This window comes from Triturus cristatus, chromosome 9 (genome assembly GCF_964204655.1).
Source record: "Triturus cristatus chromosome 9, aTriCri1.1, whole genome shotgun sequence".
Classification (NCBI taxonomy): Eukaryota; Metazoa; Chordata; class Amphibia; order Caudata; family Salamandridae; genus Triturus; species Triturus cristatus.
Genome location: NC_140592.1, coordinates 928805994 through 928826184, shown reverse-complemented (window position 1 = coordinate 928826184; position 20191 = coordinate 928805994). Strand labels below are relative to the sequence as shown.

General features: G+C 43.0%; 1 protein-coding gene across 1 annotated transcript in view; it reads left to right on the top strand.

Moving 5' to 3' along the window:
- The window catches only part of UNC79 (unc-79 subunit of NALCN channel complex), a 628882-nt gene that overhangs the window by 180867 nt on the left and 427824 nt on the right, over positions 1–20191 (top strand). Inside the window, exon 16 of the mRNA XM_085626482.1 lies at positions 14712–14835. Within this exon, the coding sequence (XP_085482608.1) occupies positions 14712–14835 (124 nt within the window). The remainder of the gene's footprint in view (positions 1–14711; positions 14836–20191) is intronic.

Below are 20191 nucleotides of genomic sequence, written 5' to 3'. Positions count from 1 at the left end.
TACTTTATCAGGTCATGAATATTGTGTATTAGATGAAAGTCGTGTCTGATGTGCCATCCATACATATGGGCTGCAGGGTTATCCAGGTATTTTTGAATGCAGTGACTAAGACCCTGTCTTATGTATTGGAGCGGAAGATTGTTCTCATCCCTCAAATAGAGCTATTGAATATAATAGAATACCCGGACATCAACAGATATGGAAAGGTTTTCCCTGGTGTTGGTTAAGTGTTGGTTTTGTATTGGTTAAGAGATATTGCCCAACAGTAGAGAAAATCAGAGGCTATAGTAAGTGGAAATCAAGGCTGGATTATTGCTTTTTGCAAGAAGGACCCTTACACAGAGACCGTAGATTCCTTCAGAAGCACCAGAAGATGTTGGGCCATGGATAACATACCTAGTGCCCTCCTGGGAAATGTATTGGTTATACTTATTGTTCTATAACCTGTATTTGCAATGGGCTGTTTAAAGCATTTCATGGTGTATGGTAGTTAGAAAACAACCCTGTATGGCTCTCTTAGGACTGATCTTGAACACACAAAGGTTTGGATGCTTTGGATTTATGTTTAGCGTAAATGCAACAAAATAATAAAAATACATTGATCTCCCTCTCCGTGCATAGGGTTTACAGATCAGTTGAGGAATTAGCTGGTGTGGGATTGACTCCCAAAGATCTGTATTAGGTGGAAGTTTCCCCAACTCGTCTAGTTTTGACAATCACATCAAAATGCAATAATGTGGGGGCACTGACGTTTGCAAAGACACTTCCCACTTTCAGCAGACTAATGAACAGTTCCACTGATGTTGTGTCTGTTTTTCTTGCGATACCAGTCTAAACAAATGTCACACCATTGTGATAGAATGTGCATGTAATACAAAACGTTTACCTTTTAATAGAATTATTAAAAGATTAATGGTTTTCTGACACATATACTCTTTTGAACTTTCCCAGAAAGTCAAGATATTTTTTAGGAAAAAAGAATTGAACAAAACTTTATATTATTTACCTAGGGTTTAGGTTACAATGCAGCTTTATCTACATTTGTCTGTTTTCTGATTATGTTATGCCATACATTTTTGTAGTGCTCTAAAATGTCGCAAGGTGATCCAAGTTTACCAGGTTCCTACTAGCATGTAGATACATACGTTTTGTATTCATTGTTGGCTTACCTTAGCACTTCCCTAGGGACTAGAAATTTTACTTTTGAGGCACTTGTTTCAGATGGTGCAGACATGTGCCAGAAAGACCAGCCATAGCTTTGGAAGATTGAATAATATTGAAAAAAGCCTGAGAGAACCAGTTGGTTAAAATGGTGATCAATGTGACCGATGCTTTGGGACAAAATGTAATTCTTGTCAGCACAAAGGGGTGAGTTCGGTTCTCCTATTAATTTAGGTGAAGATTTTGCTTTTGCGTACTTTTTGTAGTCGGGCATCAATTTATTGGTGGGGCAACTTAATTGTGATGTAGTTTAGTTTTGTTCTGACGTTCGCACAGGAGTCTGCAGCCATTTTGCTTTCTGATTTAGAAAGGCTGGATATATCTTGACGGTGTGGCGCAGAAGCGATCAGAATTTACAATGCACTTTTCATTGTCTACTGTCATCATTGTGGAGTTGATTTTTACTTTCAGGGTTTTCCCATTGTTTGTTATGGGAACCTGGCAAACCTGAATATAATGAGCAGGTATGGCTGTTTTGTCGGCTTTTACTTGGAGGTGACTTCTAGAATGTATACTGTGGAGCTTTTTGGCTCTTGGGTTCCATTTGGATGTATTTTGTCTGTTAGCAGTCCTTGAGATACCAGAGGAGGGCACCAGTCACTGTTCGGTGTACGAGGCATATTATGTTAGTTTTATCTGCATAGTAGTGAAACATAAGTTCTTTAGTGCACATGTTTTCTTTGATGCAGCTTATGTACATGTACAGGTAAGCTTCTGATGGGATGCTAGCTTTCTGTGTATGTTTCCTGTGCCATTAGACGCATCCCACTATGAAATCTACTTCTGATAAGATAGCCAAGCCTCTAGATTCCTACATCTTTCAGAAAACCACAGACTCGTTCACCCTCTGCTTTACTTCAAAATGAAATTCAAATGTTCCTTCTTTTTGCAGTTTCATTCTGAACCCAGCACATACTAGGGCCCTGATCTGTACTTTATCATGATGACCTAAACGTCCTGCACCCCTTAGGTCATCACAACTTAGACTTGGCTCCTGTTTCCTGCTCTTCTGAGCCAGTACCCCATCACCATCTCTCTGCACTGAAAATGGGGCTGTAGCTGAGCCAGGACTTTCTTGTTCAATACTGGCAGGGGAAATCAGCCTCCTCTCCTCAGAATGCTGGCGGGAGTGCAATTAAAAGGATAGAGCACCCCACTCTCCATGCTCACATTCATGCTGTATGCCTCGCAAACAATCTTTGCTTCGAGTAGGTCTCAGACCACATTGCTACTGTCACGCCTGGCCTTGGCAGAGGGGGAACTTGATAGAAACAATCCTGAAACAGGCTCCTTAGCTAGGTGTGCGAGGAAAGAATTAAGGAGTGAATGTAAATAGATGAAAAATGGCAGCCACTCGGTTGTTTTAGCAACTCACCTTTGCTGTGATGCACAAACCGCTGGGCCAACTTGTATACATGTGCATTGCCCACCAACTGCCCCAAAAATTAGATAAATAGATTCAAAGACAAAGTCCAAGAAGACTACTTCCAACATTCTGGAAAACAGACAAAACAAACACTAATTAGAATTTGTACACTACTGATTTGACTATATAGGAGGCATCTTTGTGGTCCACATTCCCCATACTATCATTTTCATGACATCTCCTGTGGACATATTACCACCATTCCTGACAATTAATAGCTTTAGCAAGAACCATGTACAGTCCGTGCAAATTAGGTTCACCTGGCAGCATATGACAGCTCCAAAGACTTAGTTAAGACAAACTCAACCCTGCACCACCAATTAACCGGACACTCCAGCCCTACTTGGCTTGATTCTTCCTATATCCCAGGTGACACACTACCTTAGGTCCGAGTCCCTACTATTCAATCCTTGCTCACCTTGAGGTGGTCAGTGTAGCCTATTATAGGATATCATTTATGCTTCCCCACCCCTGTCTACTCCTTATGAGTGTAGTTCCGAAACTACTGAATATTCCACCTCTATATGTCCCTCAGAGTTCTGAACTGAACATTTTAGTTTTTATTTTAATTTTTTTTTATTTATGTCGAATCCTAGCCAAAGTAAATCACTACAAACGGCATGAGAACATAGAATTAAAGCTATCCTGGGGCAGAAACCATGCTGCAAAATATTAACAAAGACAAACATGTTTTCAGTGTAACAATTGCTTTAAATCGACATTGTGGAACAATCTTACATTTTTCACAGAGAAAGCCATTCCCTCAATCCCATTACCAAATAAAATGTAACCACACTCTACTTTTTAAAGGCAGAGGGAGGCTCGAAGAAAGACCTTCAATATATTGACATAGTTGTGGGTACTGAGTGCTGCTAAGCTACGGTTTGGCGAGTTAAGCTCAGTTATGGGTGTGTGGAAGCTAAGCCTGACAAAGTCACAGTGTTGTAGTCCTCTGTGAAAACCCCCAGTCAGTCTTTGTCTGGCTGTATTTAAACATCTATCACTGGACCAAGAACCTAGGCATGCTGTCATGTAGTGTGGCAAAGTAACTCATCCTATGATGACCAACATGGATGCCCTCCACACTGCAAGTAGTTTACCAACCATGTGATAATCAATGCATAGTGAGTAAAGGGACTGGTGGGGCCCTGTGCTGTGAATGAGCGGCTTCTAGTTGCTATTTGATTTGAGAGGTGAGTTCTCGGTCTATTCCTGGGAGCTCTGTGATATTGCCTGGAGCTTGGAAGGGCAAGACACCCTTATGTGTACCTTTGTCTAGGTATGTTACAAAGAAGCAGGTCTCAGCCTGTTGAACCATAACATGTCTCTGAAAAGGTTGAGTAGATTTTGGTTGGGAGAGAAAAAGAAGCATCCTGGGGTGTCGGGTATTACTTTATTACTTACAATGTAGTGATAGCGGTTTCTCGTGCACTCCTTCAGGACAAAACCCTTTGGTCTGTTACTGTGGCCCGTATCCAAGTAGCACACTGTATTATCTTTCACAATTGCATGCCTTTACTTGCAAGTTTTCCCCCAGTTTGATTTGTGTTTTTAACTTTGATGGTCCCTTAACACTGTTGCCAAGAATATGGAACTCACTCCCGCCCACTATTAGAAGAATTCCGTCTCTGGCATGTTTTAAAAAGGAGGCCAAAACCTTCCCGATGGGCAAATCCTCGCCTGAATTCCTGCATTGCATTCCCCTCAGCGACTTTGCTTTATATCCTGCTACACCTTGGATTTACCGGATGCTACCCACTCGGCACCTCTGGGCATCCCACCCTTGGGCTCTTGGACTTCTCGCTCTTGTAAAATGTATGTACCCGTCTTTATCCCAAATGTTTTTACCCTCCTCCTATGTCTTTTGTGTGCAACCTATTAATCCTGTAAAGCGCTCTGATACCCTAACGGGTCAAGTTCGCGCTCTATAAAACACTTAAATAAATAAATAATAACGCGCTGATGCAAACTCTTAGTTTGCCTTTGCTGTTACCACTTAATATTCAAGACTCGCTCACATTTATTTAAACTGCAGAAAAAGGAAGCCTAGTGTTAATTCTTGGGTAGGTTAATGTATCTTCTCAAAGCTAATACCTCTATTTGGTGATATCCAAAGCTAATACCTCTATTTGGTGATATCAGACTCCCTACGGAACAAGAGAGGAGACAGGAGTCCCTTCCTTCTGCAAGTGAAGAGTGAAGATCCTGTTGGGGTCCTCTAAAATGTAATAATACATAATAAAAGTAAGTGTACGTGCATCTACACCTTGGTGGATAACCAAAATTATGGTATAGAGAGGATATCTTTAAAACCTGCTACTCATGTAATCTTACAAGAGAGACTATTGCTGACTGTGAAAGTGCACTTTTCCAATTACCCTAAACTGCACTTAACCCTATCAGGACTGCTCATTTATCGCCCCCCTGGCCCATCAAATGTTTTTAGGGAAGCACTAAAAAACTTGGGGCCATTTTATCAAGGAACGGCGATAACATTATCGCCGCTTTAGCGGCAGGAAACTGCCGCTAAAGCGGCGATAATGGGCTTGATAATATGCCCTAGAGAATTCCCATAGAAGCCCAGGTTCTGGTGTGAACCTGGGCTTCTATGGGAATTCACATATAGGCACAGACAAAGTCAGTGGCTGGTGTCTGCTTTGGACTGCTACGTGGACTTAATCCTCTGCTTGGGTTCTTCGATGCCCATACTCGCCAGGTCATCATCCAGTCTACTATACTTTCGAGACTGGATTATTGCAATTCTCTGTACTTGGGCGCCAACAAAGCATGGATCCATCACCTACAGAGGGCACAAAACGCTGCAGTTCAGACTCTCTTTGCCCTTTCTAAATCCTGCACAGTTTCCAACCTTCTACGAAAGCTCCATTGGTGGAGAAGAGACTCCACTTCAAGGTACTGTGCATCTCTCACAGAATTTTGCCCGCCCAACCTCCCACCATTTTAGCCAATCTTCTTACCACTTACATTCCTAATTGCTTGCTGTGTTCCTCAGACCAACAGTTAGCATGTGTCCCTCGTGTCAAAAGAGTTGGGTCGGAGGCTGATCATTCCGTGCCCTTGCCCCTGCACTCTGGAATGCCCTCCCTGGCACCATCGGAATTATCCAAAACCATGGGGCCTTCCGGAAGGCAATAAAGACCTGTCTCTTTCCAAGATAAGCCCCCTACATTTGTCCTGACACCTCTTCTCTTGGTCATTTTGAAATCAGCTATGGGACGCCCTGTTGCTGGGGCAGCTATGCACTTTACAAATCACGTAACATAAATTATTCTCATTTAATCTAAAGCTCACAAGTTAATAGAATAGAAAAAATCCATAAGAAACAATAGGAACCAAAATCCTTTGCAAGTCAATGGAGTGCAGTTGATTGAAACCTAGGCATTCTCCATGCCATCCTGCGATGAAGCAAGGTTAAATAAAAGCTGTTTGTTTACTCCACTCAAATTTTATGTAGAATGTTATATACCATTGAGGGCTAACTAACAATAGATGGAGGCCAGAGGGCATATAGCCAGGTGCATAGTCTGTTTTTCATAGACTCTTTACTTATTGGACCATTCCTCCAGTGATGGAAATGTTTTAAGTTGAGTCTTCCCCAAAAAGTTCTGAAACTTCATCCCTGGTGCTCCTAAAGTTCCCAAAATTTCAGGGAAGGCTTCTTGGACATCAGAACCGAGGTTCAAGTTGTACAAACTTCCAGTTAGGTCCACCTCCACCTGTCTAGTTGTCACTGGCTTTCTACTTTTCTTCCATGCAGATAAATCTGTCTCTGTCTTCTGGATCTTCCATATTCTTTCAAAGGAGGACGGAGATTCCACAGCATAAATGTCCCCCTTGTCAGGACGCGGACATCCTTTGCAGGAGGTTAGCTTCCCTAGGTTGTGGGATAGCTTCCGGGTCCAGACATTCAGAGCAAATCATCTTCCAGCAAATAGCAGATCATCACAGTTTTTTACTCTAAGTGTAGGTGGCGTCAACGTCTCTATTGGTTTACTTTTTGAATTTGATATTAGGGTAACTTATGCCAACTACGCATCCATTAGGCTTTACTCACAAAAAGCTCTCACATGTCATATTATTGCAAAAGATTTTACATTTTATGAAAGAAAACATGCAGCTGGGAATTGTATAGGCCCCCAACTCCTCAGATGTCCAAATATGAGCTATCCAACACCAAAAAGCACAATACGCTAGACTAAACATGGCATGTAGATGGGTTTCCTACGGGAGCCATTCTGAGAGCATGTTGTTCACACATATTTCCAGCTGATACACATTTCTGTAGTAACAGCTGCAACTGACATCACACACTCTTACTCATTCTTACTTATCTCATTCAGACAGACTGCACAATTATCCGGAGGACAGCTGGGGTTCTTAGGTGGTCTATAGCGATCAAAGGAAACAAAGATATATCCCGTGATGTACATAACAAAGTCCCTGAGTCAATAATCCACAACCATTTTTCTTGGCTGACATCCCTGACAAACTCCACTCCCCAGAAATATAATAATACCTATAAGCATTAATTGAGCCACACCTTCTGTTAGGTTTAAGACTGACTGGTGCAGAACAATATAGTTTTAAATCAGTAAATTTACCAAATGTTTATCACATTCCTTTAAAATATCCACATTAAGTATCTACTAAATATGCAAAATAGGTTGCTGTCTAATAACACTGATAACCATTTTCCTATATATTCTACTTGCATAGAACTATTCTATTTCTGTCATAGTCACCAATTAACTCTCATTTTTATTGTCATAAGTGATGGGAATCAAAATACCAAGGTATAGCCTTGCAGACTGAAATGAACAATATGATCACAAAAGTACTTTATTGTGTAATACGTAGTGCTAAAACTAGTATTGTATAGCACAGTATTGAGTTCTGCTTGTTACCACTCAAGAAAAGCATGCACTGTGCAAACAGTGATGTTTGTGCCTCCTCAGTGTAGATGAGGTGGAGATCACCATCTACAATAAGGTAAAATATTGCATTGAAAGTGGAGCATGATGGTAAATGGTTTGACACAGATAAGGATACAAGTTGATAACGCTGTTCATATAACTCTTTTATTGAGTATATGTGGGTTATTGATGAACTATATATTGGAACTGCCAGAACCACTTTCAGCTGGACGCGGGCACACAGGGGTTACTGGGCCTACCTGTGGGGGATGAGGCATTTTACTTCTTATGTCCCAGGGCCTCAACTACTATGGATTCTGAGCAACTGGGCCAAGTACCTCTTCAGCACTTGACTCATAATGGTAGCTATGGTTGAGCAGTCCGAGGCTCCCTTGGGGAGAAGTGTAAATACAGGTTAGTGAACACGACTCATAACTCAGAGTGCAGAGCAATGTCAAAAAATAATTGTTCAGTCAAATACTTATTTTTATACAAAAAATAATTATTTTATTTCTAACTCTACACATTCAAACGCAATGAGGTTGATCCTCATGCACCTTGTCTAGTCCCAGTGGTATGGCAATGCACTCACGGTGTCCTTTGCTGGCAATGGAAAAGGTTGAGGGCAATCCTCGATGCTTGTTTCGACCCACGGGTTACAGTTTTCAGTTCTCCATGTGGCAACCCAAAATTCACAGTTCATTTGGTAATGACAGCCCCTCCTTGCATACAGGGTTGCTGCGGTACCTGCAAATAAGACACTGGTCTTCATTGCACAGTTGTCTATGCCACGACGGCCACTCCAGGCATAGGGGGTCGTCACAACGATGTAATGGGTGTACTTTCCCTGCATGGCATACAGCTCACAGCTATCTTCATGATGGCCCTCTCCTGGCATATGGGTGTTGGCAACCTCATTATGCACATGGGCAACAACCCATTTGGTGCAGCAGCCATCTCCTCAAACCTCGCATTGGTCTTGGCAAGCAGGCAGGCACAAGTGCTCCAGGCTCCAGAGCAGGTGGTCTTGGTTTCCCTGGGTGATGATCCCTCATCCAGCAGGGAGACTAACAGGAATTTGTTCCCCAGTCCCGGTCAGAGGCAGAAGTCTTGCAGAGCTTCGCCTCCTCACACAGCCCATCTGGCTGGCTGGCAGATGAAATATTTTTGGGGTCTCAACCTCTCCTTCTTATAGTCATTTACACACACAAAATGTGATGTAGGACTGGAAGCCAGATGTATGAAGGTATTACTAAATAGAACGTTTTAGCAATTCACTATTTGGTAATTGCAAACAGCAATGTACAAATCTGTGTTTAGCAAATTTTCTGATTCCCAGTGGATCGCAAATAGACCTACCTCATGAATATTAATGAGGTATGTCATGGTTTGAAACCCATTGGGAATCACAAAAATCACAGCCATGGTGGCCTGCTGGGGTCAGCAAACCACCAAGTGTGTAATTGATTTTCAATGAAGATATATATTTTTTAAATGCGCCCCATTTTCAAAACAGGATGTGTTTCCAAAATGCTTTTTTCTTTTTCTTTTCATTTCTGAGAGTAGGCAGTGGTCCGTGCAGTGGGGCCACTGCCTGCTCTTAAAAAATGTTTTTACAAACATTCACAAACGGGAAGGTGTCCCTTGGGGACCCCTTCCCATTTGCGAATGGGTTATGACCTACTTCAAGTGTGCGTTAAAAAGCAAATGTTTTGTTATCGCAATTCGGTCGCAAAACATTCACACATATCACTGCGATATGGTATTAAGAAGGGACACCCTAAACACGCCTATTCTTAATACCAAATTGCAAAGCCAAATTACAATTTGGCAACAGCTTCCTGTATTGCAAATGAGACCTTTTTACATTAAAATATGCCTTTCTTGCATTCACAAACAGCCAGATTCTGAGAATCAGGCAGTTTGCAAATGAATAAAAGCTTTGTACATCTGGCCCTGAGTCTTTGACGTTATATGTTGGGGTTCTGCTTCTTTTGAAGTGTACTCTCTTCCTCTTGAAAGGCTGTCTGTCACAGCAGGAGAGACTCCAAAGGTGATAGTCACTCAACACAGGCCTTGGTAGTGACTAGAGTTCACACCTGGATGTCAGCCACAGTAATATGTGCATCAAAAGGTTAATCCCGGGCACTCAGTCCTACTCTTTATGATTCCCCTTATCAGCTCCATGCCTTTCTGATATGTGTCCAGGCCCTTTCCTTGGGATCTATCCCTGAATCAAAGACCACCCTTTGACGTGTACGCAGAGAGTTTCTTTCTCTCCTCTCCTCTCCTGTTTGTCCACCCAGCTCACAAGAATGCAGCAATGTACAAATCTGTCTGGGGGTTTCCTCTAATCCTCATGTCTTCACCGTGCAGGCCTGGGTCTCCCAAAATGGACCCCAGTGCCCTCCATATAATGTATCTTTGCATACACTCAGTGTACATACACAGCATACACACTATCCCGTAATGTTACCTACATGTATGGTGCCACCCCTGGAGCACATCCATTCATCACACGCTTTCACGCTGTGTGCACTTCTTAGTACTGTAGCCTTTCTGTATTGTGCCGTGGTGGGCTACATGCAAACACACCCACTGCAAGCACACACATGCACCATGCGCACACTTCACAACACTTCAGAAATTGTACTTTTCATAAGCACATGCTGTCAATGCTCACGCGCGGCATAGCACTACATCTCTCATGTAATATGTTCCTCTTTGGTATACTTTCAACCAGTGTACACACTCACAATGCATGCACTGCACAGCACAGCACTGCTCTATCCCTGCACTATACCCTTTCCAGGCACACATACGTCCAGCGCAAAGTCAACAATCCTGTGCTGCGCAGCATTTCACATCCAAACCATGTAGTCCAAGGGGTGAGTTAAGCTCACAGCTGTGGAACTTTAAAAAGTGTGTAAGACTGGGGGCCTCACTCCAGCAACACATGTTAAAAAGGGCTTGTTCACTTCTGCTGATCACCACATGGCAGGCTGCCACCAGTTCTCTCATGCTGCTTAACTCCTGGTGAAGGCAGTATCCTTCCACCACTATGAGGTTAGCCTTTTGGGCAACCCTCCTGGTCCAACAAGACCTTAGTATGTGAGACAGGCCTGTGTCATGGCACACACGCATGATCTGTGGTTGCCTATGACAACAAAAATCAGTATTAGAGATTTATTCAACAGTGCACTCTCGGCAGGGGTCCATCACCATGCAGAGCACTTTTCTGTCCCAAAAGGAACCAACATAAACACAGTGGACACTGGGTTTCTCTGAGCATGGGGCACTTCCTCTGCCTCTCGTGTGTGCTGTCTCCACTACAGCTCACAGTGTTTTGTAAGAGCCTTCATGTTGTCTTGTAGCCACTTTGTAGCACCGACTCTCGTTTGTGTATGAGTATATGATCGACCGGATATGTGACTTCTGCTCTTAGAATCGTCTAGGAAGCCCTCACAACAATGTTTCAGTTATAACTGAATATCTGAGACCTGTGAGTGTCTACCCAGCATTGTTAGAGACAGTTTGATTTCTGGTAAGGTTAGTAAATTGGGCACATGTTTAATTGAGGATGGCTCTTTTTATTGCCTTTTCGGATGCAAGGGGACTGGGTAGAGCCCCCCAGGAGGGATAAAGGGTGCTATGCATGTAGAGGTAATTACCTAAATGATTTTACCACCATGTTTCTTTTGTCTCCATTTCATTCCAGCATTGAACCTGGCATTGCCTGACATGATTTTCCATTCTGAGCTATAATAAGGATACCATTTTCATATGTAGTCTAGGCCTGCTCCCTTCTAGGACTCACAAGCGACTCGCAGGACTTTACAATTATCTCTTTGTTCTACGGGACACTAGAGGAGGCTTACCAGGGCTCAGGTGATATGTTGCATCTTTCTTCCACTTAGGTATCATCTTTAGGTGGCAGTGAATGGGATGCTTTTAGTTGTGTGCTATTACCCGAGACCCCATTTAAATTGGCTCATCCAAGCTTGAGATATCCACAAAAGAATCAGCCACTAAGGTGTGGCATTATTGAAGATTGCTTTGTGACCAGTGGCACTTGCAGCAGCCGAGATATCTCATAAGGATCTTCTAATTCCCTTGGGGTGCCCAAACTTTCCACCTTGCTCCTGTACTTTGAGGTACCGTGCTCGAGCCTGATAAGAGGTGTGAGGCAGCGGATAGCAAGAGGCCTTCCCTAATGGCACACAGGATAATTTACCGGACAGGAAGGGATACAGTCCTGACGGTGTGGGTCCTAGAGTCGCATGCAGTCCAAAGAAATCAGTGTGCGGGTGCCCCACGTGGGCAGGGTCATCTGTTGGGGGAAAAAGAGACCTGAAGGAGAGGCAACACAGAAAAAACAAGACAGGATAAATGTACAGGCCACAGCGGCTGCCTCAAATGGCCACCTGCAGGACAGAGAAGTGCCCCATAAAATATGGTATCTGAACATAAAATGCATACGGTTTCACTGTGATTCATCAGAAGAACAGGGGCACCACCAACAGAATTTTATTGTGTTTGGGGCCATCAGGCGTGCACATTTGCATCCTAAATCTCTCAAGATTGGTGTTCATGAAGCTTGGGAGAAGTTTTTATGTTTTTAAAACTCTCATGGGGCAGAACTTTCTGTGTGCTACACCAGTCGTGTACACATTGCGCTACTGTGTTCTCTCTTGTTCGTGAAAACAGGGACTGATTTTGACTGTGGCAGACAGATTGATGTCACCATGGTGAGCAGTCTACCAAACTTTCAATTTTGTTTTTCCTCAAAAACAAAATCCCAAAGCGGTATTTTGTTTCTGAAAATATAAATATAAAAAGAAATGATCCCCTTGGCATTGACATTTTCTCCTAAGGCCTAGGGGTTAATTACCACTTTTCACTGCCCCTTACCACCAGGTTTTATCTGATAGTGACAGACAGTTAAAACTGGTCATGTGTTTGCCCACTCTAAATAGGGTGGGCGGGCACACAGCCAAACTTCCAAAGCCCTTATTCGCTAGACCTCCGGAGGTGTATATAGGCAATGGAGATGGAGTAGTCTCAGCCATCTACATACTGAGTTCCCACCGACTCTAAAAGAGGTGAACAATACTTTGCTAGTGTCTAGGGTACTCCGTAGCCGATGTACCCGCTCTGCCAAAGTATAAATCAGGCTCTCAGTTAAATTGTAAAATTGTGTCTTTCACTTAAATTGTTCACTCTTTTGTATAGAGATAGCTTTTTTGAATAGTGAAAGTGAAAATATATTTATATTAACATCTTGCAATGGTTCATCATATTGAAAGATCTATGTTCTTATTGATAACTTATGGGTACACCCAGTAAGCCTGGCTTTTTTGTAACAATTAGCCATACCATACCATACCATACCATGTACACTAGGTATATAGCCAAGTGCTTCCTGCATCCCTGAGCTGGCACCCGATGCAAAGAGGCCTGAGCCGGATGGATTTCCATTCAGATTTAGTAAAATACATGAAGCCTCACTTTATAGCATATGCAGACTACTGATTGACGTCTAATGGGCTCATTGAGAGCTGGACGGTAACAGGGCATCCCTCAAAATTTCTCTGATGTCCAATTTGCCCAGCTCTAGTTTCCCCATCTCTGTTAGTGTAGCCACAGTTGTGACGTCGGACACACCTTGTGTGCTGCTCAGGCACCACATAACCACTGTAAACATGGCATCTGAAGGCATGACTTATAATGCCAGGTAATCAGTCCATGTCCACTGAGTTTTCACTGCCAGGGGCCATGATGACTGCCTGGGCAGAAAATACTATTAATACCCCACACCAGTGGGAAAAAACTCCTAGCGGATTGATTAAAAAAATGAATAAACAATGCCAGCTCGTACGCCAATCTGCCAAGGTGCGGCTGCCAGCCAGAGCTTATTTTGTTGAAAAAAACCAAAAAAACATAAGGTCCAAGGCTCTCCTCAGGAGGCCACTGCAGCTTGCACGACCCATTGCCCTGTCAGTGCTGCCAAATGACTGTACCAACACAAGTACTATTACAGTCCTACCAATGTCACAATTCCAGGCCCCCACAGCTATACCAATAGTGTGGGCGGCAGGTATTAGTCATTTCTAATGCATGTTGAATTAATAAGCAACTTTTGTTGTGCTTATCTCTAAATTAGACAAATTGTGCCATCATGTGGCAGACTGGTATAAGGGTCAGAGTTGACAATTACACGCCGGTTCCCACAGCTTCAAATTAAGCACTGCTGCCGGCATTGTCAGTATTCACAGAAAGTGCTTTGGAAGCACTTTAGAAAAAAAATAGCTTGTTGTGCAAGTGGCAAACTCAGAATTTGGCGGCGGGGATGCAGGTGGGCCACCTGATCTGGCTGCATCATAGTACTGAATCACAGCAATGTGGCCAGGAACCACATCACAAAAATGCAGCGGCGGAGGAGCGCCAACCCTCTGCATTTTGAGCAGTGGTAAAAGTTATTATCACTTTATTTTTCTGTTGTCAGGCAGGTTTACGGGGCAATGCAGGGCGGGGCTTGGCTGTCATCACAGCCAGCAAGGTAAGGAGTGGTGGGCACTTAGGTGCGCTTGACAGTTTGGCCGGCCGTCTTGGTCCGGACAATCATGCACACTTTGCATTTTCCCCACCAGGATGTAATACACAGCCTGCTGAGGAACATGCACAGGTTCTCTTTGCCTGACTGAGCGCCGAAGCACGGCACTCTGACCAATCACAATGCTGCATTGCAGCATTGTGATTGGCTGAGGGAAGCCTGTGTTCTTCCTGCTTCAAACAGGAACAGAAAAGGACTACACGAAGCAAGGTGGCGGTCCGGCAGCAAGTTAAGTTACTTTGTTTTATTTATTTCTCTATTCCCCCTGCCCCATCCATGCTACTTGGGGGCAGCCGCCACTGCAAAAATGATGCGGTCTAGGTAAACAGAGCAAGATTTGTTTTCATGGAAATTTTATATGTATGTAAAGTTTAGCAATCTAGGGCAGAATATTTTTAATTGTTTGCATTTTATTGATGTGCTTTGACTTCTGTATCAGTTGACATATTGTATAGTGTTTGCTTGACATTGCTTAATAAATCATTTGTTTCTGATCTGTTGTTTCTATTCTTTATAGCAAAATGTTTGATACTGAGATGTGTCCGCTTCCGTTCACCATGGAAGAGATGTTTAGCTTTATTAGCTGTCGCTTCACCGGCTATCCCTCCTCAGTGCAAGAGCAAGCGTTGCTCTGGCTTCATGTAAGTATACGCAGGATTCTGTGAGAACCTGTTTACTACTACTACTAATAATATATGCATGTGTGAAGTATTTATATATCACACACTTAACCAAAAGCAGTGGAGTGCTAATATACAAATATTAAAAAAGTATTGTGCAAGTTTAAAATGCATGTGTGTCACTTTCAAGGATGCTAAAGTTTCTTTTAGCTACACATAGGGCCATATGTATCAAGCCTTTTTACCGTTTGCAAATGGGCAGGTTCTCAGAATCGGCCCGTTTGCGAATTGGAAAAAGCATTTTGGGATGTATCATCCCAAAAGGCCATTGCAAAATAGAGAATTGCAAAATGTGCGATTCTCTATTTTGCAAATGCAATTAAGGATTTGCAATTGCGATTCATTAAATGCAATTCTGAAAGCACCAGAAATGTGCTTATTGGCCTTAAGGTATTGCAAATTACCACCAACTTCAAGTTGGTGGTAATTTGCGATTTTCTTTAAAAAAGCACTTGATTTTTTAAAAGTGCCATATGTCGCACATACATGCCCTTAGGGCATGTATGTACGCAAAATGTGCACACATGCATATTTCAGGGGTACAACAGGGTGTCCTTTTGGCACTCTTGCACCCTTGAAATTGCATTCTCAATTTGCGATTCTCTAACTGGTAATCGCAAATTGAGAATGTCTTCCCATTCATTCCTATGGGCCTCCTAGCCCATAGGAATGAATGGGAAGGTATTCCTTAATTGCGAATCTCAATTTGCGATTCGCAAATAAGGAATATGTAGGATTCACAACATTTTTAGCAAATCCTACATACATTGCATTTTGCGATTCTCTAATTGCAATTCGCTAAAAATCGCAATTTGAGAATCGCAAAACTCTTTTTGATACATATGGCCCTTAATGTCATGAAGTAGCAGTAGCTAATTTTCTGAAGAATACATGATTCTAAAGTTAAATAAAGTCAACACCCCCACCAATAGGTGTTGTGCATCATGCTGATACCAACTACTTACTGGTAATCTTCGTGTTTGCCTAAGCTCTTGGCAGAGACACTTTAGAGATGTCAAAGACAGAAGGGGCCGACTCAGCGGGGGCAGTTGAAGAGGAACCTTCCAATGGGGAGTTACTGACTATTGGAGGAGAATCGGATACAAAGGTCTTCTGGGCCATCCTTGAACCACCAATAGCACCCCTGTTTTATCCTCGAAAATAAGTGGAAGTATGGAGAGCAGTAAAGAAGACCAGTTAATCCAGGGATCGAAAATGCTTCAGTTGCCCATGCTCTCTGATATGGAATTAGAACACAAAAGGATGGAAGCAAATAATTCTCCACCGCGATGAACAGATCACGCCATCGGGTGCAGAGTCTCTGAGTAATCCGTTAAAATAGACCCAGACACAGGCAAAGGGACACCAAGGATGGGAAAGTTCAACTGAGGAGTTCTAGAGGCCCATTGTCCTTGCTCAGAAGGTAAACTGCTGAGAGAGAGGTGATTTCTCTCCACCCAAAGGCACATCTTCCATGCAAGGAGAGCCAGACCCAATGAGCCCATACATCCCTTGTTGTTTATTTACAACCTTACGACCTGATTGTCAGTCTATTCACACACACCACCTGAGAATGAAAGAGATTTTAAAAAATGCTGAAAAACTCTGTGTTGACTCCTGGAAAGTCCATCCCCCTGAGCTGAGAACCCTGAAAATTCCCCTTCCAGCCTCTCTTGCTGGCATCGACTGTTAGGTTTATGGAAGGAGGAAAAGGGTAGCTTTTCCAGAGTGATGTGATCAGCTGCCATTAAAGCTGCTCTTTGCCTTCAGTTGTTAATGGGATGGACGCCTCACAGTTCTCTGGCGCTGGGTCCAAATAAATGTAGCGGATGACAGACCAGAGGATACAAACGGAGACTGCTCTACAAGATAATGGCTAAATCAGAGGACATCTTGGCCTAACTACTGAGCCAAGTCCTCCATGAGGCTAATGTCCTTGATAGAAGAGATGTAAGGTGAGATATCAACTTATGTTTCCTTTCTTTTGTCACGATCAGAAGAGACTGCTATAATGAATTTCAGTTTTGGATTCAGTGGTAAGTGGACTTTTTGAAATTCAACATTAATCTGTGTTGTTGAAGGATCTTGCAGACCTACTAAATGTCTTCCTCCACCTCGGAAAAAGAGGAAGAAGTTATTAGACAATTGTCTAAATAAGGAGAAACCTGAATACCAGAGGAACGCAGAATACCCACCAAAGGTGCTCTGTGCTTTGTGAATACTCTGGGAGAAGACGAGAGTCCAAAGGGTAGAGTGGAAATTGGTAATGGGTGTGTGAGAAATTGGGTTGTTGGTTGAGGGAATGAAGCCCTACTCCAGCAACAGCCACAGTCTCTGTCAGGGTGAACCAGAAAAGTCACTAAATTAACCTCTGCTTAACCCTCTGGTAGCTTCGCACAAAAGTCACAACACAAGAAAAATCCAACCCAATTTAGAAAAATAGTTTTTTTTTTTAACAACAAATTTAATTTGGTTGTTCCAGTGAGATTTAGGCCGCAGCCCTACAAGTATCTGCAAGAAGCAAAATAAATCAGGAATACCGAGATGTTTAAACAATTGCAATACCTGTGAAACATGCAGGCAAAATAACATATACAAAATGCAGACTGTGCTAGATCCCAGTAATGGTGCAGGTGGTACCTTCACCGAATGGTAGGCCATGGCATGATACGTAACAAATTGGTCAGTGGATATGTGCATAGGTAGTAATTCCTGTCAGGGGTCAGAGGATGGTAAGGGGAAAGATCTATCCCACGATATTTGCCCATCAAATAGAGTACATTTTAATAAATTATTTGACACCATAACAACAAAAATCAAATCAATGGAACCAGGGTTCTGATTTTTTAAACTTTTAAAGTGGAAAATAGTGCCTAAAATATCAAAACGCAATCCATGGACATCTAGTCACGCAAGACTGGGACAAAGTCAAAAGTTGTAGCCAACCTCAATGGAGCGTGGTTCAGATATACATATTGGATTGAAACAGGTCCCCGCTTACCTTCAGACTTGAAAGAAATTTGAAGAAAAATGCCGGGAAGGTATAGTTCAGAGGGGCAAGGCAGCTGGTGGTGTCCGGGTGGTAGGCAGCGTCGGTATCGGGGAGCCGCTGGATCAAGTTGCGGTGAAGATTTCAATTCTTTGAATTAGTCTCTTTTTTGAAAGCCGAAAATCTCCAGAGGGACAAAGCTGCAGGCGGTAGCCGATGAGGGCTTCATGAGGCTGGATACCCCTTCTGCTAGGAGCTGCTGAACAGGATTTGCTGTTGCACAGAAGAATGTAGTGAAAGCTCCCGTAAAGTCAGGCTGGATCAGCGAGCAAGAAGGTCCTGGTCTCCTCTCGGTTCTCAGGGGCACTTTTTGGCTGAAAATCTTGCAAGTGCTGGCTTTGGGTTATCTGGGCACCTTTTACACCACTTTCAAGGGTCCAGGACGCCCCACTTCCAAAGGTCCAGGACTGGAAGGGACTCAATTTGAGGCTCAGGACTCAGGCTGGGTCCAAGTTCGGGTTTAAGATGGTTGCAGTCTTTTCTGTCCCTGAGGCTCTGATTAGGAGGCCAGACAACTAGCCCTTGAATTCATGGGTTCAAGCAGAAAATTAGGTCTCTATAAGCAGGGCAGATCTCTGAGGGCACAAGGCAGGCTTCAGGAAGCACAGCAGTTCTCTGAAGTACACAGCAAGCCACAGTCAACAAAGCAGTCCTCTGAGAGCCCTCTGCAGATCCAAATGTGAACTGAAGTCCTAGTTTTATACCTGGTGCCAGCTTTGAAGTGGAAGACGTTTCTGGAGTTTTCTCCCCACAGATTTTTTTCTGGAATTTCCTGCCTCACTGCCCTGATCCCAGGATGTCTGGAGTCACAAAAGGTTAATGTGAAGTTCTGTGTGTGTGCGAAGATGGGGTCTTTGAAGTGCAAGTGGGGCTGTATACAGCTCTGTCCCCATCTTGCAAGGATGGCCCATCCTGCCAACAACAAGTCCCTCTATTGTGCAGCTGTCTGTAGAAATACAGAAAGGCCAACTGCCAGCTACACCTAGTCATGTGACCCAGGAAGCAGGCTGCAGGTTACAAATGGTTGGGGACCAGTGCTTAATTTGTAAAAAAATAAGTGCCAGGGCTCTTGTCGGGAGGCCACTGCAGATTGCACCACACATTGCCCCTGTTATGCTGCCAATTATAGTAACAACACAACTACTAACCATCACACTCCTACAAGAGTGACAATTCATACTTTTTCAGGCCCCCAAAGCTATAAGAATGGCTTAGATGGCAGGTAATAGACATTTTTAATGTGTGTTGAATTAATAATTAACTATTGTTAGGTCATCTCTAAATTAGCCAGACAGCACCACCTTGTGGCAGACTGTCATAAGTGCTGGTGTTGACTATAAAGTGCTAGTGCTGCACATCGGAAACCACTGGCTCAAATTAAGCGCTTTTTAGGAAAAGAAAATGGCAACTTTCCAAAAGTGGTATTTTCAGAATTGTGACTAAAAATCTGACTTTACCATTAAAGAGGATTTTAAATTGCAATTCTTTAGACACCAAACAAGATATCCCTACCTATTATCAAACAAAAGTTAGCTGTTAAAATATGTAGTGAGGTAACCCAATGTTATTCAAAGGAAGAGTTACATCTTGCGGTAGTCAAAAACAAATTTGGGAGTTTTTCACTACCTTGACCTATAAAACTTAAAAGTACATGTCCAACTATTTAAATGTAATGTACCCTGGGGCTGTTTAGGGCCTTCCTTAGGGGTGACTTATACGTATCAAAAATAGAGTTTTAAGGCTGGCAAAAGGTTTATTTTGCCAAGTTGAACTGGCAGTTCACAACTGCCCACATTTTAAAATGGCAGGCCTGAGATATGATTAGAAGGGCTACTTAAGTGGGTGGCACAATAAGTGATGCTGGCCCATTAGAAGCATTTCATTTACAGCCCTGGGTATATGGTACCACTATACGAGGGACATATAAGTAAATTAAATATGCCAATCAAGTGTGAGCGAATTGCACCATGTTGTAGGGAATGAGCACAAGAACTTTAGCGCAGGCTAGCAGGTTCCTAATGCCAACAAAAACAAACTCAGCTAAATAGTAGGGGAGAAGGCAAAATGTTTTTGGAAAGCCCACCATACGGCTGACAAGTCTAAGAAGGTGACACCCAACGCAAAGCGGAGATTCTTTTGGGAATGTTGGTGCATCGGGACATGCAGATAAGCATATAACATGTTGATAGAGCATAAAAAGTCCCCTTGCCTGATAAGTGGCACGATTGCCTGTAGAGACACCATATTTAATGCCTGATGTGGTATGAA